General features: G+C 35.9%; 7 protein-coding genes and 1 non-coding gene across 9 annotated transcripts; 5 read left to right on the top strand and 3 right to left on the bottom strand.

Moving 5' to 3' along the window:
• The first annotated feature begins 500 nt into the window (after positions 1 to 500).
• LOC126372884 (uncharacterized protein C7orf50 homolog) lies at positions 501 to 1,295 on the top strand. Its single transcript, XM_050018815.1, has one exon. The coding sequence runs from the start codon at positions 574 to 576 to the stop codon at positions 1,279 to 1,281; it is 708 nt and encodes a 235-aa protein (XP_049874772.1). The 5' UTR covers positions 501 to 573; the 3' UTR covers positions 1,282 to 1,295.
• Positions 1,288 to 2,165, bottom strand: LOC126372891 (thioredoxin, mitochondrial-like). Its single transcript, XM_050018825.1, has 2 exons — positions 1,897 to 2,165; positions 1,288 to 1,641 (listed from the first exon to the last, which is right to left on the bottom strand). Exons 1-2 carry the CDS (start codon positions 2,079 to 2,081, stop codon positions 1,374 to 1,376), a joined length of 453 nt encoding a protein of 150 aa, XP_049874782.1. The 5' UTR covers positions 2,082 to 2,165; the 3' UTR covers positions 1,288 to 1,373.
• Positions 2,166 to 2,364: 199 nt separating this feature from the next.
• LOC126372859 (eukaryotic translation initiation factor 3 subunit L) lies at positions 2,365 to 7,573 on the top strand. The gene is made up of 10 exons (XM_050018777.1): positions 2,365 to 2,514; positions 2,632 to 2,727; positions 3,119 to 3,283; positions 3,737 to 3,960; positions 4,301 to 4,433; positions 4,806 to 4,946; positions 5,438 to 5,725; positions 6,188 to 6,373; positions 6,802 to 7,035; positions 7,384 to 7,573. Exons 1-10 carry the CDS (start codon positions 2,488 to 2,490, stop codon positions 7,516 to 7,518), a joined length of 1,629 nt encoding a protein of 542 aa, XP_049874734.1. The 5' UTR covers positions 2,365 to 2,487; the 3' UTR covers positions 7,519 to 7,573.
• Positions 7,565 to 10,730, bottom strand: LOC126372854 (pentatricopeptide repeat-containing protein 1, mitochondrial). Its single transcript, XM_050018771.1, has 4 exons — positions 8,952 to 10,730; positions 8,701 to 8,876; positions 8,363 to 8,537; positions 7,565 to 8,237 (listed from the first exon to the last, which is right to left on the bottom strand). Exons 1-4 carry the CDS (start codon positions 10,545 to 10,547, stop codon positions 8,001 to 8,003), a joined length of 2,184 nt encoding a protein of 727 aa, XP_049874728.1. The 5' UTR covers positions 10,548 to 10,730; the 3' UTR covers positions 7,565 to 8,000.
• A 269-nt stretch (positions 10,731 to 10,999) lies between these two features.
• LOC126372868 (glutamate-rich WD repeat-containing protein 1) lies at positions 11,000 to 14,345 on the top strand. Its single transcript, XM_050018786.1, has 7 exons — positions 11,000 to 11,419; positions 11,635 to 11,800; positions 11,997 to 12,215; positions 12,744 to 12,880; positions 13,355 to 13,509; positions 13,774 to 13,991; positions 14,186 to 14,345. Exons 1-7 carry the CDS (start codon positions 11,118 to 11,120, stop codon positions 14,321 to 14,323), a joined length of 1,335 nt encoding a protein of 444 aa, XP_049874743.1. The 5' UTR covers positions 11,000 to 11,117; the 3' UTR covers positions 14,324 to 14,345.
• LOC126372852 (mismatch repair endonuclease PMS2) lies at positions 14,342 to 17,863 on the bottom strand. Its single transcript, XM_050018768.1, has 8 exons — positions 17,686 to 17,863; positions 17,457 to 17,616; positions 17,171 to 17,314; positions 16,894 to 17,095; positions 15,195 to 16,811; positions 14,877 to 15,075; positions 14,588 to 14,737; positions 14,342 to 14,490 (listed from the first exon to the last, which is right to left on the bottom strand). Exons 1-8 carry the CDS (start codon positions 17,776 to 17,778, stop codon positions 14,416 to 14,418), a joined length of 2,640 nt encoding a protein of 879 aa, XP_049874725.1. The 5' UTR covers positions 17,779 to 17,863; the 3' UTR covers positions 14,342 to 14,415.
• A 278-nt stretch (positions 17,864 to 18,141) lies between these two features.
• Positions 18,142 to 24,037, top strand: LOC126372877 (WW domain-binding protein 2). 2 transcript variants are annotated; one of them, XM_050018808.1, is made up of 7 exons: positions 18,142 to 18,358; positions 18,889 to 19,063; positions 19,884 to 20,043; positions 21,016 to 21,146; positions 21,790 to 21,910; positions 22,444 to 22,523; positions 22,803 to 24,037. In XM_050018808.1, exons 1-7 carry the CDS (start codon positions 18,303 to 18,305, stop codon positions 22,848 to 22,850), a joined length of 771 nt encoding a protein of 256 aa, XP_049874765.1. In that variant the 5' UTR covers positions 18,142 to 18,302; the 3' UTR covers positions 22,851 to 24,037. The 2 variants fall into 2 exon arrangements, with proteins under 2 accessions (XP_049874765.1, XP_049874764.1); XM_050018807.1 differs by having other exon boundaries at positions 21,790 to 22,165.
• A 759-nt stretch (positions 24,038 to 24,796) lies between these two features.
• On the top strand, positions 24,797 to 24,868 carry Trnae-uuc (transfer RNA glutamic acid (anticodon UUC)). The gene has a single exon. It is a non-coding gene; the product is annotated as a tRNA-Glu (tRNA).
• The last annotated feature ends 201 nt before the right edge of the window (positions 24,869 to 25,069 follow it).

Raw genomic sequence — 25,069 nt, 5'->3', positions numbered from 1 at the left:
TATATTTTGTAAAGAAACTAGGCGCCCCCGACCTTTTTTTATTATTTCTCAGTAAATCTGTCATAATAACATATCTAAGATAATTTAAATCAGCCACCTGTTATGATCCAAAAGATGCAGGTCTTAAGGTAGGACAGACAGACAGAAAGTGCGCTTAGTTATTCCGTCTTTGTATGGAACTTTAAGAAGTAACAATCTTTTTACGGTAGGTACATCATTTTTTTTCTCAAATAAGACAGGAAGAGGAAATAAATGTATGGAAAATATCAGTATTATTATATTTTTGTACTTGCATAGTAAAAATTATAATATTAACAACTAAATTAACAATCATTAAAACTACTTTATATTATGTAAAAACTAGTATTAAAATAACAGAATTACATCCCTAATTAACTTTTTAATTATAGCTTTGAAATATTATGTTTCGATCCGAAAATTAACGTAAATAAACGATTTTTACACCACCACTAAAAGCAAATCTAAATACACGTGCGTCCAAAGCAAACAAATTATTTAAAAAGTAAACATAACCTAAAAATTGATCGAAAAATTATAAATACCTCGATTAAAATGGGTACCGAAAATAAGAAAAACAAACATAAACGAAATAAAAAGAAGAACAAGGGCAAGGTAGTGAATGAAATTAACAAGATAGACGCGAATGCTGATGTGGAACAGCTAACTGGAGAGGAAGAATCGGAGACTGCAGGACTGCAACAAGATGAGCCCTTCGAAGACAGCCGGAAAAGGGAACATATAGACGATTCCGACGATGATGAGACACCTAAGAGGAAGAAAAAGAAGAAGAAGCCACTTCCAGAACAAACAACGGACAAAAAAGGCAAGAAATCCATACGTCAAATGAAAAGAGAGAAATTCCTTCAACGGCAAGCCGAAGAACAAGCAGCTGCTAAAGATCAGCTTAAATCACAGTGCCTTAGCTACTTATCACAATGGAAACATGATAAACAAAACTGGAAGTTTATGAAGGCTAAACAGGTGTGGCTTTACAAGAACAAGTTCTCCTCAACTTTACTGCCAGATGCGTCATGGCCACTATTATTAGAATACTTTGAGTCAGCTAAAGGCAACATCCGCAATATGCTACTTGAAGATGCACATAAAGTTATTAAGAAAATGGATGAATGGACAGAAGCACAAAGTGGGAAGGATAAGAAGGAAGAGGAGGCTGAGGACTCTGACACGGAAGAATCAAATAAACCAGATAGTACTAGTTATAAAAGAGCTCGGGACCTAATACAATGTTTGGAAGAATAAAAACTGTTGTTTCATTTTTGATTTATTTGATCAACTACTCAATTTGTAACATAAAATAATAATTTATCACATTTTTTGTCTAACCAAATCATTTAGGCTTTTGCCTCCTTTGCCTCAGTTTCTGTAGTTGTAATCTGCTCAATAAACTTGCGTAGCTTGTCTGTATCCTGTAGGCCAACCAGACGTTGCTGCACTTTGCCATTCTTGATAGCAAGCAATACTGGTACTGAGCTCACATCGTAATCCAGAGCCAGGTCTGTCTGCTCATCAATATCAACTTTGGCTAGGACAACCTTGCCTTTGTTTTCAGAAATCACAGCTTCAAGACGAGGTGTTAACAACTTGCAAGGATTGCACCATCTGGAAAAAAGAATCTATTAGGTATATAAAAAAAAATGTCTACCTACGAAAAAAAGAAAAATTGGAAAGATAATCTATCACCTAGTTCTATCCATCATATTATCTTATATTTACGGTACATAGTAACAAACATGATACCATAAGGCAATAAATAATACTCATTGAACTTCAATGTGTGCAGACATTTATCGATTTTCGCAAAGAAGTTTCGTAATTATTATTAAATATTTGGCATTTTTTTATTTTTGTACTTACGTAGCAAAGAAATCGACTACGACGGGCACCTTGCTGTTAATGACTTTCTTTTTGAAATCTTCATTATTTTGAATTTTCACAATTTCACGATTCGCAGACGTTATTGAGAAATTTTTAACAACAGTGGAATTTTTGCTAATGTATGCATTCCGAACGAACAAATTTGTGACGTTTTTTGCGAACATGTTTAATGTGGAAATACGCGAATTTCTTCTGAAAATTCTGAATTCCACTTTTCACGTTGTCAAAAATTGAAAAATCAAATGTCAATGTCACTAGTGTTTAATTTCCGATATCAATTCCGGTTCGATATCGGTTTTTTTCCTTTTTGTTTTTTTTTGTAATAAATTTGTTCTCATCACACAGTATGTCTGAAATTTGACAATATATTGCAACTTGATTCGTCAAATCCACAAGCTTATACCATTTCGGCCAATAAAATTGAGAAGCACAGATTGTTACTGTCAAATTATTTAATGAGTTGTATAGAAAACGGACTCGTCCTTTTCTGGGCTCGCTTCATGTGAGCTTTCAATATTTTCTGTGCTAAATTAATATTATTTTCGTGTTATTGAAGTAAAATATAGCACAATGTATTCTAGCGACGATTATAATGAGGTTCGTTAAGTGTTTAACAGAATATTTTGTAGAATTTTTCACATAACCTCTTGCAAACGTAAGCAGAGCTTGTGATGATGATCTAAGTGTATTACTTTGAAACTATTACATTTCCAGGGTGGGTACGAGTCGTACGGAGACTATGAGCCTCATACTGGAGATCCTCAATATGATTTGGAATACGACAGATCATACTACAAGATGCCTGAAATGGTAAGAGTATCTGAACACAAGTTTATAGTTTTAGAAGTTATTCGGTTATTCAGCTACACTTTAATAATTAAAGAAGGCATATATATATTATAGTTTAGCCTTAGCTTGTTAGTTATTTAGTTCTACTATGTGATTTTCAAACTATTGTTTGTACCTAAATCTTTAAATCAATTTTTCTTCTGTACTTTTGTGATATGACTCACATACCCATTGCATTTTTGGTCAGAATTTTAATATATTACGTAGTTCCAGGATTAGTGTCCGGTTATTATCTATAGGCTCACCTGTATTACATGGGACTAAAACATGTGGCAAGAAGTGGTTGTATCCATACACCCCTGCCCACTCCTTCAGGGATAGAGTTATGTTATATTTTAATATATTTTTTTAGGTTAAGAAATTCCTCGTTTACTTTCGTAATATGATCAACGAGGGTGTAACATACGAGATCTTGAATCTGTATGAGAACACATTCCCGAAGCTCACAGACCAGTATTTTGAGAACACTCCCTGGCCAGATGAGAATGAAGTGGCCCCTATTGTGGACAATGATCATGTAAGTACCTACTCCTTACTAATTATTTTAAGTACCTACTATCTGTCAAACCTACTTCATAGTATTAGTAGTGCAACTAAATAGAATTAGTTTTTAACAACTATGACCATATATAACATACACAATTTCCATCTATGCTTTTGATAGGTATAATCAGATACACTTTATTGTACAGAATTTAATTTTAACAATCAGACGTAACACATGAATATAGTACAACTTGGGCAGCCTTATTGCTCTAGAGCAATTTCTTCCAATGCTTGTAATTACATACATAATGATTATTATACTCAAGTTACCATTAGTAGTTAGATTATTCTACATTATGTTGCTGCCGTATAGTAAAAACCACATTAGCACCTTTTTGAAAAATCACATTAATTATAGACAATATAATCTATAACTATTGGACATAAATAATACAAATTAATAACATCACTTCAATATCACCAGGTGTTCATGATCTTGTACAAAGAGCTGTACTACCGCGACATCTACGCCCGCGTGCCGGGCGGCCCGAAGCCAGAGCAGCGCTTCCACTCATTCTACAACTACTGTGACTTGTTTAATTACATCCTCTCCGCTGAGACCCCGGTGCCTCTGGAGCTGCCCGACCAGTGGCTCTGGGAGCTCATTGACGAGTTTGTCTACCAGTTCCAGTCATTTGCCCAATATAGGTGAGCATTTGTTTGGTCACTCTTGAAACTTCTGTTGCCTTGCAGTGCAATCCGCCTGTAAACGCCACAATTAAGGCTACAGCTCATGAAAGAGGTCCATGCACATTGCTTATTATAATGCACAGCAAGTTCTGCATGGGTTCCGATTCCGATATCGGACGCGCCGTGATTGCTGCAGCTGTCAACATAGATAAACGTCGAAGCATGTGATGTAATATACTTCGCGCGACAGCGTAACTGTGCAGACCCCACGTGTTTATGTTAGAATACAGATAGTTATTTCCAACATTGATTGGGACTAAAGCCAATTTTTACTAACATATGAATATTGACCACTTAGGTCGCGCACATCCAAGTTGAGCCCGGCGGAGATCGAGACTCTGAACACGGAGAATAAGGCATGGAATGTCCTCTGCATCCTCAATGTGCTGCACTCGCTTGTTGACAAGTCCAACATCAAGCGACAACTTGAGGTATAGAATTCAAGCCTGCTACTTTATTTGAATCACATGGAACTTGATAGATTCATATTTCTTCATAACTTGGATAGATAAGAAGATGAATTGACAAACAAAATGCCATACATGGTGAGATAATTTCCACGGCACTAGACAGCGTCAAGTGACCATAGCTTTGACTACAACATATGGCTACATATAGACATGTATGTGCCGTGAATCCACAATAACCAAATACTCTCCATATTTTGGCTATTATGTTGTTTAGTTGTACTTCTCAACAATAAAACCAGAATAATGAATTTCGATTTTTAGTTGAGATACAACAGTATGGATCAATTATAGGTATTGTTGATGTATCTTTTAAAATTATGTCTATTTTTCTAGGTGTACGCGACAGGTGGTGATCCAGACTCCGTGGCGGGAGAGTTCGGGCGGCACTCGCTGTACAAGATGTTGGGATACTTCTCGCTGGTGGGGCTGCTGCGCCTGCATTCGCTGCTCGGCGACTACTATCAGGCCATCAAGGTATTTATGAACCCTTCCAGAGTTACGCTGTCGTACGCGGCGAGAAGTATGTCGCGGTCATCTACAGTTTACCCGCGTTATAATCGTCGTGCGCGATAGCGCAACCCGTGCAGACCCCTGGTACCTTTAAGTGCATCTTACTGTAATCATAGGATTAGAGGCGTTAACGCTCGTCATTTATTCGGGAATAATAATCATAAAACGTTATAGGCGTTACTTATGTCTCTGAAAGTACTTCACCTCACGTTATTCCAGCAACCATGTCTATTTATGGAACTTTAACTTTCTCTTATCTGAACGAAAACTACAGAGTTTCGCGCCCTTCGTTCATTTATTTAACTACTTAACATAAGCTCACGACTATTTTCCCAATTGGGATAGTCAGAGATACATTCATCGCATGGAGAACTAAGTACATACGCGCTCACTGAACAAATATAACTATACCAATATAAAAGATATTTGATATTTTTATCTCCTCTTTCGCCAAGGTCCTGGAGAACATAGAGCTCCACAAGAAGTCGCAGTACTCCCACGTGCCGGCGTGCCAGATATCAACCTCCTACTACGTGGGCTTCGCGTACATGATGATGCGCCGGTACGCCGACGCCATCCGCACGCTGTCCTCTGCGCTCCTCTACATGCAGAGGACTAAACAGCTGTTCTCGTCCCGCTCGTACCAGAACGATCAGATCAACAAGCAGACGGAACAGATGTACCATCTCCTTGCTATGTGCTTGGTGCTGCATCCGCAGTGTGTCGATGAGTCTATCCAGCAGGTTAGTTGTTTTGTAATATTCATGTATGATCTGTGCATGCATATAGGTACATAGCCAGTGATGTGCCATTCCCCGAAATGTTCCTGTTGTAAAAACTCTTTAATACTAAGACATAGCCTGCATTTTTTTTTTAATTGTTCTTTCTTGTACTCTGATCCTATCTACCTAATGGCCAGGTGATAAAGCTCTTTTTATATTACATAACAAATACTTTATTGCACACACAGGAAATTCAAAGTACAAAACAAAAGAGAGATAGAAAGAGTACAATAGGTGACCTTTTTGTAAAGTAAGTTTTGCGCCTTTTTAATACCGAGAATGTTCCCAAAGTATAAACAGGGATACATCACTGCAGAGCCTAAACCGCTCATTAGGGAAATGGAAAACCGGTATTCCACCGAGGCTCCAAGTTGAAACACACAAGTAGTAGACATATTATCAACTAAACCGTGTTTGTGTCAGGTGCTCCGCGAGAAGAATTACCACGAGAAGATGTACAAGATGCAGTACGGCGAGCTGCAGGAGTTCGAGAGCTGCTTCACGTTCGCCTGCCCCAAGTTCCTGTCGCCCTGCCCGCCCCCCATCGAGCCTGGCGCGAACTACGCGCGTGACGCCGTCAAGCACCAGACCCAAGTGTTTATGGATGAGGTACAGTTTCTTACATAACATAAGCATTGTAGTCTTAATGTACAATACAAATAACAAACTATATTATTATTCGTTTGCATACCCCACGATACTGCGGCCTGCTCACCACATAATTCGTCGGTGACGCCGCTAACTGACGTATCTGAATTTTTTTGCGAATCTGATTTGCATCTTTTGTTATTGTCAATAAGACACAAATTATTTTAGTAATAAATTGCAGATACGTCAGTTTCTCAAGTATGCCACGAGTTATTGAATCTGGAAAAACGTTTTAGTACCTACCATTCACTTTTAGGGATCCCCAAATTAATTGGTCTTGAGTTAAACCAACTTGGACTTGGAAGATTTGTTTGAACACATTTTGTCTATGAGTATCTTGGACCATAAAGCGAGTCATTATTTCTGATTGGCATATGTTTGTCACCCAGGTCCGCCAGCAGAAGATGCTGCCAACGATCCGCTCGTACCTGAAGCTGTACACCACCCTCCCGCTGGCCAAGCTGGCGGCGTTCATGTCGGCGGCGCGCGGCGGCGAGCGCGACGCGGCCCGCGAGCACGCCGCCCTGGCCATACACCTGCTCTGCTTCAAGCACAAGATGAAGAACGTCGTCTGGACTAAGGGGCCTAGTGGACTCGATGGGAAGTTCCAGAGTGGATCTGAGGTAACACTACGAGACTTGTAGGTCTAGTATTACGGAAGAATGTACTGCTCTGCTTTACTCTATTTGTCACGTATTTGTATAATCTAAAATATTTTTGGTATTTAGGTAGCCTATATGAAGTTCTTACGTGGTATCGTACTTATAGTACTGGATTTTTCATTTAATGGAATATTTACAAAATTGCTTGTCTAATCAGGCAGGATAGTAGCCCCAATACTGAAAGTTACATACATAAACTCACGCCCGTAATCTCTTAAGGGGTGTGCAGAGCTGCAGGATGACCAGCATCCCTTTACCATATATACTTTTTACCATATGATGACTAAAAGTTATGAACGATATTTCCAGTTGGACTTCTACATTGACAACGACATGATTCACATCGCGGACACCAAGGTGGCGCACCGTTACGGAGACTTCTTCATCCGCAAGCTGCTCAAATTTGAGGAGCTCAACAGGAAACTCCACCACATCAAGATTTAAATCTGTCGCAAATTTTGTATAAGCCCACGTAAATAAAACCATCATATAAATATAAGACTTTTATTTACATATCAATAGAATAAATAATACTATGTAAGTATAGAAGAGACACACCACCCCCCGCCAGTAAGACGTAAAAAGCATGCGCGGACTGTCTGTCGCGCTATTCAAATATTCTTCCTCTCAGACTAAGCCCTGAGCCGAGGTTCGCGCCCAACTGCACACCCTCAGGCCTTAAATTTTGTACCGGGTGAGAGCCCTCAGTGCTCTGCATTTGTCCGGCCAAGTAGTTAATGCCATCTGCGGCAAATCTACAATAAGTCACGTAAAAAAAAGAAGTGTCGCGCTCGCACGTATGGGGTAAGACGGAACACACACATTTGCACGTGTACATAAATTGCATTTGTATAATGTCTATGTAAGAATCAGCCTGGGGCATTGATGTATAATATGTTACTATACTACATTGGTCCAGGGTGTGTTTATCCTACATACTTTACGAATTTGCGACTGCGTTTATAAAACTTCTTTGGTTCTTCAATTTTAAATTTCGTTTGTTGTAAAGGCTCTGGATAGTTCTCTCTGAACTGCTGCCATGGGTGTTCCGGTTCTAAAACTTCCTTAAGGTTTATGTCCTTCAGCCAATTATTATAAAATGAAGAAAATTTCTTGTAATGACATTTGAAATCACCTTTACTTATTGGTTCACTATTTTCAACCTGAAATAAAATGTATGTAAACTGTTATTCAACATTTACTGTTTTATAAAAAATATGAATTTATTTATTGAATCACTTTGAATATTTGAATTCCTGTTAACTGGTCAATATAATTAGAAACTTACAAAGTTTTTAATGAAGTAGCAACATTTATTATTAAAATTCTCCAAATGTTTAAGGAATATGTTGTTCACTGGCACATTTTCTTCTTTTGAAACATTCATTATGTACAGTACATAACCAAAGTCATTGTGGGCAGTGCCTTGCCTCAACAAGGTACCCAGGATTTGAATGTTGATTCTGAAAAGTAATAAATCTTACTTTATATTACAAATTAATTAATATTTGATTCTGTTGATAGTAAATACAATTTAAAAGCAATTCTTAGAAAGTGTTCATGTATTCAGTGTGCTAAAATTTGTGTCCAAAGTCCAGAAATTAGAGTATTAGTCAATTTACATACTTAAGTTTCTTTTCCTTCATTTCATTAAGTAGTTGTTCAGCACTCTCCTTGGTTTTACAAGCCATTGCTAGCACTCCATATGACATGATGTCGGGTTTCAATCTTATCTTCTTATTCAATGGATGCATTGTCTTCTTGCGTAATTTATTATCCTCTTCTATCAGTTGTTTTACTGCCTAAGAGAAAAAATATTGTATTATACATTAAAAAATTTAACAATGTTGAGATTGATGAGTGTTGCTTATACTTACCATGGCACCTTCATAATCTGATCTTAAACACCTTTTCTTAATAAGCATATTGTAAAAATCTATATCAGCTTTAATTTCTAAAGATTTCATTGTTTCAATCAATTTGTTTTCGGCCTCTATGCTATCATCTAGTACGGCCAACATTTGTGTAATAGTTTTCAAATCAGGTTTCACTGAGTATGCTTCCATTTCTTTAATGAAATCTTCCTGACCACCGATTATGGCAAACTTATCTTGCAGAGTTTGAACCTCTTGAAGTGCCAGTACTTGTTGCATTTTTATTTTCTTAGAAAGCAAGTTTGGTACTGTCCGTTCTTCTTTTTTTATAGCTGGAAGCTTATCCACAAATTGTAATGTAACTGTTTTTGTATTAACAACAGGTGTTAATTTGTTACAGTTCTGTTTTGAATCATCTATGCTTACTTCAAATTCATCTTTTTTAGGAACTAATGAATCTTTACTTGTGACATCTTCAATATTATCATCAGCTTTTTTATTTTTGGAATCACAAGATTTTAATTCTGCATCTCCAATTCCAGCCTGTTTACTTGACAGCCTCTCCTCAGGTGTGTCTGGTGGATTAAGTAGTTTCTCAGAAGATGAAATTTGCAATATTTCTACTTGATTTGATATTTCAATTGCTAATGGTGTTTCCTCTTGAATTATTCTTATTAATTCCTCAATATCTTCCTTAGAGCCTAAGTTACATTCCTTAACACATTTCAACATAAGGTTGAAACTGTAAATATTTGGTTTCTCTTTTAATTTCAGCATTTTTCGCCATACAATCAGACCATGTCTCAAGCCACTGTTCTTATCACTAATACATGCATGCAGTAGATTGTTCAATGTATGTACTCTGATTTTGATTTTCTTCGCAATCATTTCATCTATAATCTTGAAAGCTGTAGTCAAGTCTCCACATCTACCGAATGCTTTGATCATGGCATTGTAGTTTGTCAAATTTGGTTCTATACCTTTATCAATCATTAAATTTCTTAGATGTTTTGCATTTTTTAACCCATCCAATGCCCATGGACTGTTGGCACAAGCTTCAAACAAACAAGTGTAAGTGTCGCCAGTTACTTTAAGACCGCGTCTTTTCATATCATTATACAGTCTGAAAGCCTTTTTTGTATACCCCACCTCAGCACAAGCACCAATTAGTATGTTGTAAATATAGTTGTTTGGTTTGACTCTGTCTTGTTTTATCATTCTAACTTCTAGAACGTCGAGTGCTTCCTTTAATCTCTTTTGTTTTAAATATTGTTTTATCAAATCCGAGTATTGCTTCATTGTCAGTTTTTGAGACGGTAAAGGCGAGTTTTCAATAAGTTCTTGCTCCTGTATATCTCCTTCATCTTCTAGAACTTCGTCTTGTGACTTGGTGTCTCTAGTTAAGGTTCCAAAAGTATCAGGGTCTTCTAAATACACGTAATTATCTTCGGTTTTATATTGTTTAGGTTTAACAAGTTCACCTTTGGGTATACTTAATTTTCTTTCAAAAGGCATTGATGAGGACATTAACATCGCATTGTTGCGAATTACATTAGCACTTCTGACTAGTTTGAATAGTTTTAACCCTCGAAAAGCCATTTTTACGTTGAAATAATATTACTTTTAGATTGTTTTGAATAAAAATAACCTCAAATCCTCAATGCGACATCCTGGCATCCCACGTATGATTTATAAAGAAAGAAAGGTGAAGGTGAAACAATAAGGTTTTTTCTTTTGTATTTTATTATATAATTTTTCATGCGGCATAAACCATTACAACAAGTATTATTTATTGAAGATAAAAAAACTGGAGTTTGATGATTTTCAAAAAAATACGTAAATGAAGGTACCTACCAAAATTAGAAATTACTGGAAATAAATTGATAACGATATTTGTAAAACTATAGCGATATGTCAAAGGTACGTTTTTTACACATAAGAAATTGAGTGTATGTTATATAAAAGAAAGAGATAAAAACAAACACAGCGCAAATACGTTAGACTTTGTCTTTACTTCATCTCGTTTTTCAAATTAAACATAAAAAGTTCAAGCCGCAGCAAAAAAATAATCGGTGACAGTTCATAACCCACGTGTTTCGTCGAGTTTTGGAGTATTTCTTGTTTTATTTTAATATCTATAATCGCAACTTATTAGGGACAAATACCAATATGTCTAAGGAAATTGAGGAGCAAATGGATGGGAGTTCCTCTGAAAGTGATGAGGAAATGGAAGAGGGAAGCAACGATGGTGATGATCAGCCAAAGACTTATCTTCCCGGGCAACCTTTGAAAGAAGATGAGCAGCTGGTGTGTGACCAGTCGGCTTACGTGATGTTGCATCAGGCGCAGACTGGGGCGCCCTGTCTTAGTTTCGATATCGTCACGGACAATCTAGGAAGCGATAGAAATCAGTTTCCAATGACTACATACTTGGTTGCCGGCACGCAAGCTTCAAGTGCTCATTTAAACAAGTACGTCACGTTTTAGGTTCTAATAGTAGAACATACATGTTAAAAAACACTTACTATTTGTGTTTCAAACTTTACCAAACAATTTGAAATTTTTTTTTGGTGCATTGTTCATTATTATTAGAGAAATTGTGTTACTTATAAAACATATAGTTTAATTCGTGTATAGTCCACATAATTTGTTTATTTTTTCTCAACTAAATTAACAAATTTTTCAGTGTCTTAGTTATAAAAATGTCAAACTTACATCCAACATCTAAACCTGAAGATCAAAATGAGGATGAAGAATCAGGTGAATCCAGTGATGAGGAAGAGGATGAGGAGAAGAAGCCACAGATGACTTTTGCATTTATCAAACACCAAGGCTGTGTCAATAGAATAAGGGTAATGACATCTACTACTATTTACAAATTGCAAGGGTAAAGAACATCTACTAGACATGTGCAGGGTATTCAATATGAATATGGTCATCATACAGCAACAAAAGACACAAATCATTGAATTTACCCTTGTCTCATTTATTTACATTAGAATATTGATAATGATTACTTTTTCAACTTCAATGTTGTATTGTCTACAGACTACAAACTTCAAAAACTCAGTAATAGCAGCCAGCTGGTCAGAACTTGGTAGAGTGGATGTCTGGAACATAACACAGCAGTTGCAAGCAGTTGACGACCCTGCACTCCTAGAGCGGTACAACGTAGATGTAGTGAACAATCCTGTCAAACCACTGTATTCCTTTAGTGGCCACCAACAAGAAGGATTTGGTATTGACTGGTGTCCTACAGAGCCTGGAGTAAGTTAAGAGTACCATTTATATTATTGGTAATACTTTCATCACAATCATTGCACATTGGCATTCTCATAGTCACATCCTTTGCAAGCATGGGCCTATTGGGTAGTTTCTTATGTCCAAGATAAATGATGAAATTCTAATTACTACAAAAAGAATGATCGAAAACTGACGAAATATATATATATATATTTTATTTACCTTATTTAATCAAGAAAAATGTAATAATAAGTCTGACTTGGTTTATCACGTTTTTCTATGACGTCACAGTTTGCATTTTCATACTAATTCATTTTGATGTTTAGTACAAAGTAACTATTTTGACTAGTTTCTTTTCATTTGAAGCAAATGATCTATAATCCTGTTGATACATTTGTAATTAAATTGTAAATAAAAAAACATTGTAAATAAATTAATAATAAATTTCACAAACACAGAATTAGCAAACTTACAAGAATATATGTGTTCCTTAAAGAGGATAATGTGTCTCATCTAATAGCAAATTGAGTAAGTAAATTATACCTATTTCAGGTGCTAGCTACAGGCGATTGCAGAAGAGACATCCACATATGGAAACCAAACGAGGCAGGCACATGGGATGTTGACCAGAGACCTCTAGTCGGGCACACTAGCTCAGTAGAAGACATACAGTGGTCACCTAATGAAAGGTAATATTATTAAAATAGGATAAAATTCATCATTCCTCCACCAACCCGCATTGGAGCAGCGTGGTGGAGTATGCTCCATACCCCCTCCGGTTGATTGAGGGGAGGCCTGTGCCCAGCAGTGGGACGTATATATAGGCTGTTTATGTATGTATGTAGGATAAAATGAAGAGAGAAGAATAAAAAGGGGATAAACTTTGTTTGATATGGTAGCCGCTTCATGTAAATTAGAACTGTTGTAATTCTAAAATGTTACATTGACCTTTAACAAGTTTATCCATGATAATTATGTTGAATTAATGATTCTGATTTCTGAAAATACCAAAGAAATCGAGAATAAAACAACATTCTAAAGTTCAATAGATTCAATGAACAGAGGATTTGGAACATAATGATAAAATTAGAAAAAGAAGTTTGTAACTGTGAATAGGTGATTGATTACATTGAATACTACTGATGGTGATGTATTTTTCCCAGGAATGTATTGGCGTCATGTTCGGTGGACAAGACAATAAGGATATGGGACACAAGAGCAGCTCCAAGCAAAGCCTGCATGTTGACAGTAGAGAATGCTCATGAAAGTGATATCAATGTCATCTCATGGAATAATAAAGAACCGTTCATAGCTAGTGGTAAGTGTTAGTAGCAACAGTCACTGTTAATTGGGTAACTCTCATCAAGCTTATACTTGTCAACCGTACTTCATATGTTATTTAGATATAATAAAAGGTGTATACCCCAAAATATGAGTAGTCTGACAGGAGAAATTAAATAGTTTGCTACTTAGCAATAAAGCAATGTAATCTTTATTTCCCATCGTTATGGGTTTATTTCTTGTGTGTTCTATAATAGTATCTTATGAATCTGGACACTTGTGCACACATTAAACTTTTTAGGAGGTGACGACGGCTTCCTCCACGTATGGGACTTACGTCAGTTCGCAAGCGGCACGCCCGTAGGCACGTTCAAGCACCACACGGCGCCCGTGACGTCAGTCCAGTGGCACTGGACCGAGCCCAGCGTGCTGGCTTCCGCTGGCGAGGACCACCAGGTCGCGCTCTGGGATCTGGCTGTCGAACGCGACGACGATGAAGTACTTGATGATGAGTTGAAAGTATGTACAATGTGTAATTTTCAATTTCTATTCTATTCCAATTTGGAGTCAATTCGTAGCGGATTTATGCCTTATGTGACATAAATTGAAATAAAATCATAAGTATGCAAGTACAGGTAAAAGAAAAATTTTTAAGAAAACTTTTAGCAGTGGTCTAGATAGATATACTTATTAACTGTTATCTTTCGTTGCAGAATCTACCACCCCAGCTACTGTTTATCCATCAGGGACAAAATGATATCAAGGAACTACATTGGCACAAACAAATACCTGGTGTTATAGTAACAACTGCCCACACAGGATTTAATATATTCAAAACTATAAGTGTATAAAATAAAATGTAGGAAAAATATATTTAATCTTTTTATTTAAAAATGGAGTCGTAATATTTCCATGATTAGTTTTGATTTCAGATTAAAGGGTTTTAGGTATCAGATTTTGTATGAACCATTGCTAGGTTCACCAAGTGCCGTATTGTGGGTCTTCCGTGAGGACAATTCTGAAATAATTGGACAAAACATTTTATTACAAAACCAGCTAGGCACATGTTTAACAGTTAAATAGGTAATCTTTGCTAATAAGTGAGATCCCCTTACCCAAGGTTTGTCGATTTCGCCCATATGATCAACTAGTTTCTTCATATCACATTTGCTGAGGGCTGTCCCGATCATAACAGACTTTCGACAGGCGCGTGACGCGAACATTGCTCTTACTCTACTTGGCCGGCAGTATTCTGATGGGGATTCCTGAAAGTTGACACGTGTCCCATTAATTTTAGCCTGTTGATTACTCGTGCATTTTCTTCTCGGTGGATAAGAAAATGACAAATTTCACCTAAAATCAGAGGGCTGCTGAAATCAGCACTAATGTCATATTTTATCTCACCCTCAACATAAACAAAAGTTCTTCAATGTCCTCCTTGCCAAATATCCAGTTTTTAGACATAGGTATGGTAAGTAGTTTCACCCTCTTTGTAGGTAGGGCTTCAGCATTTATATCAAAAGTAAATCCATTTTTCTTGAAGACCTCCAAATTATCCATTAGTATCTGCTCATTTACACCAGTTAATTCAAGTTGCTGGGGACTATAACAAGAAACATTTGGAATTAATTAGCAAAAAAATATATTTAATGATAATAAAGTAACAATATTTAAAAATATTAGCAAAATGATTTTTTTTTATTATTATCTTTAAATACTCACATAACAAGCTTCTGTGACGTCAGTTCTGTTGTTTTCTGTAAAGTTTCGAAGTTATAAATTTCATCAGTTGCATGCTGATCAATAATGAATAGATCATCATCTAACCTTGTTATGATGAAACCTAAATTGAACTGACCAATAACAGTCATTTTCTGAAAAGAGTCTTTTGATATTTCTTTAGTTAATTCTTCTTCACATTTCTTGTTAAATACAGGGTTAATTGCACCTTTGAATTTTATTCTTTCTGGTGCATATTTCACTTTCTGTGTATTGTAAATGTCTGCTAAAGCCTTAACATGTTCTAAACATGTTTTTAAAGTCACAGTTTTTCTGTTATATTTTCCCAAATCCTCTTTATCTGTTGCTATTTTAGATTTTTTCATGGGTCTCTCAATCATCACATCATAAGAGGTGTTAGCTTTTGAGGAGTTTGATTTTGTTTTGCAGGATATTGTGTGAGATTTTTCTATGATAACTTCACTTAGATCTCTAATTTGAGTGTTTGGTAATTTATCTGTTGCTTCTAAATATATTACGTCTTTACTACTATCCCCTATTTCTTTATCCTCCTTATTATTCCCATTGTTATGAATTGTTCTAAATTCTTCATCAGAGAGACAGTCTTTGATTATTATATCTTTTTCAATTTTTACTTGGTCAGCCTCTTTGTGATGATCATTCATTGTAAGAGATGATTCAGTTTCAATATTATCATAATTTAGTTTAGTGTTAATTTGTTCTTCAGTGTTTACTTCACCATTATGTGTCTTCTTAACTTTAGTTGAAACAAAATCTAGCATTGAGGTCGATTTACGTTTCAGTTCTAAACTTTTCGAATTAACTGTTTCATTTTTTTGGGATGTACTAGATGAAGAATTATTAATGTTATATCGTTGTAGAAATGAAGTGAAAATTCTTGGTTGATCTAAATCTGGTTTGACATCATCTGTAGCTTTGCTGTATAGACTTGTCTCTACTTTTAAAGTCCTTGGTATATCCTCAAAAAGTTTAAGCAAAGAATTTTTAAGGACATCCAATACAATTTTTTCTTTAGTAAGAAATATTTTCCTTTTATCTGGTGTTACGTTGACGTCCACTGTAGTTCTCTCCATGTTTACATTTAGAAACACAAAGGGGTATTGATTGGTGTTGTACTGCCTGTACACTTCATTGATTAATTTTATCATTTTTGTTGGTTCACATGGTCTAGAGTTGACATAGTAAAATTGCCTATCTGCACTAGACCTCCCACTACCATGTGCACATGAGGAAATAAATCCTGTAAATTCAATGGGTTTGGGCATATTTTTGTAGCCTTGTGATTTCTGTGAACTGGCTATGCTGTCACCTTTAGGTTCTGCATCATTTGAATCTTCAGACAGATCTATTTCCACTTCTTCAATATTAACACTTTCCTCTATATCTTCTGTTTCTTGTGACAATCCTTTAAATATATTCTCCTTGATATTGGTAACATATTCAGGCTTTATTTCTAGTATTGTCTGCAATTGTTTTGATCCAAAGACACAAGCAATGTTGTCTTTATATGATGTAGACCCTTGAGTAGCCACAACTATCGACTTTGCATTAGAGCTTGTCTGATTTGTGCATGTTATCCTAAAATATTTAAGAATATATTAGAACTTTGTTCAGAAACTTTTTTAAGCTAGAACTCTTTTACGTTTTGACTGGTACTTACTTGACTCCCAGGGATATCAAACAATAAGCATACAAGAGATGGGTCATTTTATTGAATTCTCTTTTGGCATTTTTGTGGAACTCTTTCTGTCTAACAGGCAAGGAATGGAAGAGGTTAGACAAGCTCACAGTTGTCCCTACTTGCCTAGAACATGGTGTCTTCTTCACTATATGCCCTTTGTGATCATATTCTATTTTAGTTGCTGTAAAAAATGAATTTCATATTAACTACTTTAAACACAATTTACATAAATATATATGGTATGTAAAACACTCACCATAGCTTGAACTTTGATGCCTAGTAGTAATCATGAGATTAGCTAAGGCACAAAGAGAACTCAAGGCTTCACCTCTGAACCCAAAACTAGACACCCCAAGTAAGTCTGAGTACTCACTTAGCTTCGATGTGTGGTGTTTCAATGCTGTATTTTTAATTAAAAATAAAATATTATGCATCACATATTTTTGTACTATGGTAAAAGTATATCATAAAAATGTTGTAATAAGGAATTGAATACAAAGAACTAGTTTTCAAGTTTTCTTTTTATCATAAAGAATACTTACTTAAAGCTGCAAAATTGTCTTCTGTCACCCCAGCTCCATTATCAGACACTTCTATGAGTTCAATTCCGTAGTTTTTCAATCTAACATCAACGTTTGTTGAACCCGCATCTAAAGAGTTTTCCACAAGCTCTTTCACAGCCACTGCTAAACTTAATACGACCTATAAAATAATGAAATAAGTTTTTTTAACTAGTACAAAGATGAAAAATCTCAAAACACGATTACTTACCTGTCCAGAACATATTTTATGGACCGTATCGACGTTTATGGGTTTAATTGAATCATTTTTGACACTTTCAGAGTTATTTTCATTAAAATCCATGATTTACATTCTAATAAACTACATAAATGTTTTTGAAAATAAATAATTAGCAAACAAACAAGTAGGTATCTTTTTTTTTTCTTAGGTTTTGGCTTCGCGCGGCTTGCGCATTTGCCACAAACAAAGTTAGGGACATAGACATAGAAATGGTTAGGGAAACGGATTAGTACAAATTAGTAGGAAACAAGGAACGGAATTTGGAAAAGGATCAGAAAGGTGATGGATAAAGTTGGTATTTTACTAAGACTAAATAAGAGAGATGAACTTTTTTCTCCGAACAAAAATAAGGAAAATAGCCTCCAAAACCGATAATTTCCGAAACGTTACTTTGACGTTATATTAGGCTCCAACTTTGCTATTTGGTAAACAGCCCTATAAACGTCAATATCCTTATCCTTGTTTTGTTGATCGACTTGAACATGATGTGTTTCCCCTGTTTTTTTGCAATCTAGTTACACGGCAAATTCATTAAATTATAGATTTTCAAGTTACTGATGTGCTTTCTGAGAACATAATTGTCCAAGATGTCTATGAACACTGCTCATGCAGATCATGGAGTACTAATCCATCGAGGAGAATGGTGAGTCACCGCCGTATTTGTTTCTCAGATAAATTACGAGAATGTTCGCGTACGAACATATCTCTATATTATTTATAATGTTGGGTTTGATTATAACGTTGAGGAAATAGCTTGTAGTTTGCCTATATAATCAAATATAAAATATAAAGACGAAAGATGTTTGTATCTCCTGAACCATAAACAGGATTCAATTGCGCAATATATCAATAATTGCCTTATCGGATTGTACGAAAGTAATTACCTGTTAGCAATGCGTTTTTATGCAAAACTATTAATTTTACTTTTTCCTTTTATAAACTATCAGGATAGTAGATCAAATAAGAAGTGACAAAATATGCTTAAGTAAAGTAGAGATAGTTTTAGAATCTATGAAATTAACGTAAATAGTATAAACATATCTTTATAATTTATTTATTAATTTCAACATGTAAAAATGTGATACATACCTACATTTTGATGTATTTTATCTTACTTTATCCTTGTGAACAACAGGAAAATATATTATTAAATAATAAAAATATACATTTCAGCATTATTTTATTCTCCGACAATGTGTCGGTGGACTTCTACGGCAATGAGACACATGATCTTAAAGGCACGAAGCACGGGCGCATGTACCTCACTACCCACCGCTTGATCTTCAACTCTAAGAATAATAATGATATTCTCCGGTCATTCAGTTTCCCATTTATTGCCTTGGAGGATGTAAGTATTAAATGTCTGTATATTTTTTTATGTATTTAAATAATAATTCTATTATTTATTATATATATTAATTTTATGGAACAATGCACTACTTAAGTGTAACAGTAACACTTAAGCAGAGCATTGTTCTGTAAAATTTTGTAATACACATTCAAGGCCAGTAGCCATGGTCATGCCTTGCATATGCCTGGGTCTTGGGAGTTTTCTCAAATGGGCAGTGCTGGTTCCGTCCCCGGTACTGTACTTGCACTAATGCAATCATCACTAACACTGTGACTATTGATCAATTTAGGTGGCAAAAACATTAGTCATACAGAAAGTCATGTTGATGTACAGCTATACATTTGTACTGAAAATTTGAAGCTGTAGATTATTTTGAGTTGAGACAATTATATTACCTTAGGTGATTCTCACACTGCCCCGCATGAATGCGCGTGGATGCATTTTCTGTGTGTTAGAACGGTCTACACACGCACGGGCGTGTTTTCTATACAAACGGAGATACTTACAAGCAACGGAAGAACACGTATCCACGCACTACGCTGCATCATGCGGGGCAGTGTTTGAATCGCCTTATTGGGCTAAAGGCACAAAACGTGTTCAGTTAGTTAGTTAGCAAATTCTTTCAGCCCTCGCGGCACGGACTCCTTGCCACACGAGGCGCTATTTATATCGAAGTCTTTGATCACTAGTCGTACGACGTATATCCACGTAGATACCATTTGCTGCATCTATTGATCGAAACCCTATAATTCGGCGCGGTTGCTGTGCAGAGCCTACTGGTAACCATTGCATTCTGATTATGTATATGTGATCACAGGTCACAGTGGAGCAGCCAATGTTTGGCGCTAACTACATCAAAGGCAAGGTGCGAGCTCAACCGAATGGCAACTTCATCGGTGAAGTCAAGTTCAAGCTCACTTTCAAGTCTGGGGGAGCTATAGAGTTTGGAACTGCAATGCTTAAGGCTGCACATCTTGGTATGTCGCTGTTATATTGTTATACCAACCAACTGATTTAAATACTTTGATGTCTCCAGTAATTTCCAAAGTTTAATAAAAGTACTTCAGATAATAGGGTAATAGGGTGTAATAGGGTAATAGATCTGGTTCAAAGATAAATTATAAAATGTTTATCTTAAAAATAAAAGCCTTACTTGTGACTTATTTTCGAATTTGAATTATGAATTAAGTAACAATGAGTATGAATGTTAACCACTTTTAATGATGATGTCACATAAACAGTATTTCTATAAAAAAAATTGTTGTGATGTTTGGTAAAAAAAAGCATCTCATTTGACTACTTTAGTAAGATAGCAAAAACATTAGCAAGCATTCATAGCAACTATAGGAAGTCATTCTCCTAGAGATGTACCATTTAGGATATCATTTGGAATTACTATTGCTTTAAGTGATTACTTTAAGGCAACCATATAGTGAGGACAGTTGTTTGTTTGATAAGGCAAGGTATTCTTGTTCTACAGATGACTCACATCAGCTTATTATCACATGACTAACACAGTTATCTGTTGATAGTAGCTATCTCACTATTTCTTCAAACAGGCTGTTGTCATGTTATTTGTTTTGAAACTAAGTAGTAAAATGTTTTTACAAAATACTGTAATTAAATTTTGATGTTGATGTCCAAAGTTCCTGGGTTCCTGCTAGTATATCAAATGTAAAAGTCATAATTTCTGGAAAAAAATAACATAATTATTATGGATAAACTTGTTGAAAGTCAATTTAACATTTTTGAATGTACATCATTTCACAAGGTATTATGGCTGACGAGAAGAAATGAGCAGAAACTGCAATGGCACCACAACTTTTAAATCAATATTATACAACCATCATGATGATTCGAGTACTTGTGTTTATCGAATTTTGCCATCTCTATGTACCACGTGGAACGCATACTCTCATATTAATCAGTATGGTTACTGATTGTAACAGCTAATCGCCACACGGTGCCGGGCGCGTCTCCGCCGCCATACTCGCCGCCGACGGGCCCCTGGTACGCGGCCCCGCCCCCTGCCTACGCGCCGCCACAGGACGGATACTATGGTTGGGTGCCACCCTACTCTGTAAGTGAACTACACTTTTATGATCTGTGTATGGTCCGTGTGTATCTTATGGGATAGTCTTCTATCGTGTGGTTTATGAGATGGATTACCGAAGTATCGATTATCGAGCCACCAAAGGCCCATAAAAAGCTAAAGGATAATATAAGATACTATAATACAAACTCACTCCCATAATTCCTATGGAGGTGTCAGTGGGGTCACAGTTGATATGAAGTCTTAATATGAATGCTGTCAGATAATTAGCTGTTTCAAAAATGGGGTCATAAGACCCAAAATCCTTTTAAGATATAACATTTAACATTGGAATTCATATGTATTTCTGTTACTCTTTTCCATTGGTCAAATAATAAGTATGTCCTAAATCTATAATGTGTGTTGCTAACTTATTATTTAATAATAGTTGTCATAGAATGTTCCAGTTCAACTACAACGGTACATTGTTCACTAAGGGTAAAAAGTGACTAATTACCAATGAAGGTGTAGTTTGAGTCTTAATTCACAATGCTCAATACACAAGAGTCGGGAAATATACTTTCTCCCGAGCGACGCATAGTGCTTTACACTACACCTTCAAAAAAATAGCTAACATTTTTGTATAGATACTTTTGTATAAATTAAAATATTTGTTTATGTAATTCGCCAGGCGTTCCCGGACCAGCCGCCACCGAACTCGGTATTCGTGTCAAACAACCCGCCGCCGTACCCCGGCGTGCAGGGCACATACACGAACCAGCCAGACCCGATGATGGGCCTCCAGCGGGAAGGTGCGAGCGCCCCGCCCGGCTACCCGGGATATCCGGGCCAGGGCATGCAGCCACCCGGATATCCGGGAAACCAGCCGTCTGGCTACCCCGGCAACTACGGTTACCCGGGTAACCAATACCCGGGCAATCCGCCTCAAGGGTACCCAGGAAACACATCTCAATACAACGGCAACCCGCCACAAGGCAGCTCCGCACCCCCCGGATATCCCGGCGGCTTCGCAGCGCCAGGCGCCTCGGCCAACATGTCGTCAGCCGGTAAGAATCAACAAAATTCTAAATTCCAGATTGATATACAATCAAGCAATATTTGATATCTTTTTCGGTGAATTTAAATATTTAACTATTTATTATTTCAAGATGAAAATATTAACGGGCCGAGGCTCCTGTGTGAGTTAGATTTCCTTTTTAACTTTGTAATAATAATAAATATTGTATGTAGTGTCATCCCCGTATTTAGATATTTGAATTGTAAATGGGTTTCATTTAGTAAGTACTTAAATTAGTCGTTGCATTAGACTTGTTCATATTTACAGATGCTAAGGCAATGGAGGCGGCACGGAGCGCCTACTACGATCCCAATAGGCCTCAGACTGCTTATGTGCCCCCACCTTACGTAAGTATCTCATGTCATGATCATTTGATATAATTACGTACCTGTTATAGCTGTTTCTGTTGTATTTTAAGTTCATGTTTTGTGAATATTAGAGGTTAGATTTAATGTTTCATTGAGTAAGTAATAAGCACCTAATGTTAATACAGGCTGTATGTCATTTTGACTAAGGTAAACCTCCGTGCAGATCAAATATATCGCAAGATTACTCTGCCTGAAGTTTGCGCCGTTCATATAGCTGTTGGTTAATAAAATAACGTATGTGTTCACGTGGCGTTTCAGGATCAGCCCCCGACTTATCAGGAATCGTTGTCCAAGAAAGAAAACTGAAGCACTGTCCACACTTCCACTTGCAACCACCTTCGCACTTGACTAAAGCTGAAGAGGAAAAAGATAAGAGGAGTAAATAAAAAGAAATGAGGGTAAGAAGAATATTCACTTCCGATCTCAATCCTAGCACAGAATTATGTTAGATGTATTTTATTGATTATGAAATAAAAATGATAAGCAATACAAAAATCTGAATGATTAATTGTTCACATGTTATTTCATTGTTGATTAAAATATTCAAGGCGTCAATTTGTCAGGTAAATATCGGAAGTAAAATTCTCGGCTAGAAATACTCGAAAGGGTACATCCACAGAGTATTTTTTATGGCTTGTTACAATTCAGTTTAAACATATAAATTATAACTTAGGTATCATATATCTTGTATATCTCAGCGATGGACACAGCTTAAAGGCCAGCTAGCTATGTTACCATTAAAATTGTATTTTAGTTGTCTTTGATCAAGCATACATTCCGGAATGTCTATAAATATGCGTAATTTGGCTTTAATATCGAAGCATAGTTATTTCAATGTGATTAAACGAAATTTAGGGGACTGATATATATTATAAAGTAGATTTTCTATATACATTACAAAACTAAATAATGGCTTGTTGTTTAATTTACAATAATAGTTTATTTAAATGAAATTACAATCGTGTATTTACCTCTCTGTATTTATTCTCGAAAGTATTATACGGATGCCATATCGGCGTTACATGTAGAGTAGTGTTAGTGGATGTATGATAAATAATATTATAAACAAATACGCATAAGTTTATATTATTATTAATGTTCAACTTGGTAGTACCATTTCTTAGATTCTGTGTTATATGTTAATAATTTATATTGGTGCACAGATGTGACTATGTAAAGGCAGGTATTCCTTATAGCCTAAGAGCCAGCGGTCGCCAGACCTTCGTCATTTCATTTATAATCTGAAAGATTCTCTTCGCATAGTCCCCAACGCTGGCTCTTGGTTCATTACTCTTGTAGTAGCTTAAAATAATATTGAGAAATATGAATGATACCAGTAACTTAGGTAGTGTACTGGGGAGTGGTTTGTTAAATATTGTTATTAATTTTAAATATTTTATTGAGCAAATTTGAGGCGCTCGTATTGTAAATTAATTATAATTATTCAGCACATGCAATATTGTTGCATTGAAAATAAATAGCTTGCTTGTAAATTATTCTTTTATTTATATATCATGTTCATGCTTTCAAACTATGATCACCATTAAAATTTAATTATTATTATTATTATTGCGTATGGCACACAAATATCCTGCTTGGATCAAATATCCAGCTTAAGCTCCCCTAACCAAGTCTCCGCTGCATCCGTCACACAATGCAGTTCGGCTATACCACCTGGGAACCGGTGCAGAGGGCACTCGTTCACTATGTGGGATATGGTTTGGTCCGGGTGACCACATTCACAGTATTAAAATTTAATAAAGGGGTAAAAATAAAATTATGAAATGGTAATCTAGAAATAGAAGCTAGTCTAAAATGTAAAGAAAAACATATATTTTATCGTTTTGTTATTAAAAAAATATATTGAGAATTGCGTAATAATGAGCACGACGTTTGACCACGTTTATTGATGACGTCACCGTTTTGTATTCTCATACGTCATACCATTTGTTTCGACGTTTCGAAAAAAGTATCTCATTTGACTAGATTGTCTAGATGTGGTGTGGAAAAAGCCTTTAACCCTGTGAATGTAATAAGGCCGCCTATTGCGCTATTTGCGCTATTTGGTTTTTCAAATCTAGAGATTTCCAATGAAAAATATTCCACAGATTACAAATGTGACCACAGCGCCCTCGTGACCGTCACCTTAATGTAAAAGATATTTCTTCCAATCCAAGGTATAGAAGAATATTATGATAAACCGACTATACATTCTAAGAAAGGGTACAGAAAAATCGCCAGAGTATGTCATCTCCCGTATGGTCTAGTGGCTAGGATACCTGGCTTTCACCCAGGAGGCTCGGGTTCGATTCCCGGTACGGGAATATTTTTTTTGTTTTAATTTTTTAGATTTATCTACTGTTATCTTTCTGAATCTCTAATCGAAGAACAAAATTGCATAAAATGGTATTTTCGATATTTTTTGCGTTTCGATAAGAGACATTTAATACTATAAGAATCTTAATTAATTTGATGTAAGTAGCTATATTTTATAATTAATTTAATTTGATATTATTAATTTACTG

Source organism: Pectinophora gossypiella, chromosome 14 (assembly GCF_024362695.1).
Source record: "Pectinophora gossypiella chromosome 14, ilPecGoss1.1, whole genome shotgun sequence".
NCBI classification, from domain to species: domain Eukaryota; kingdom Metazoa; phylum Arthropoda; class Insecta; order Lepidoptera; family Gelechiidae; genus Pectinophora; species Pectinophora gossypiella.
Note: the sequence above shows the minus strand (reverse complement) of the source record. Positions and strands in the feature narration are given on the sequence as shown.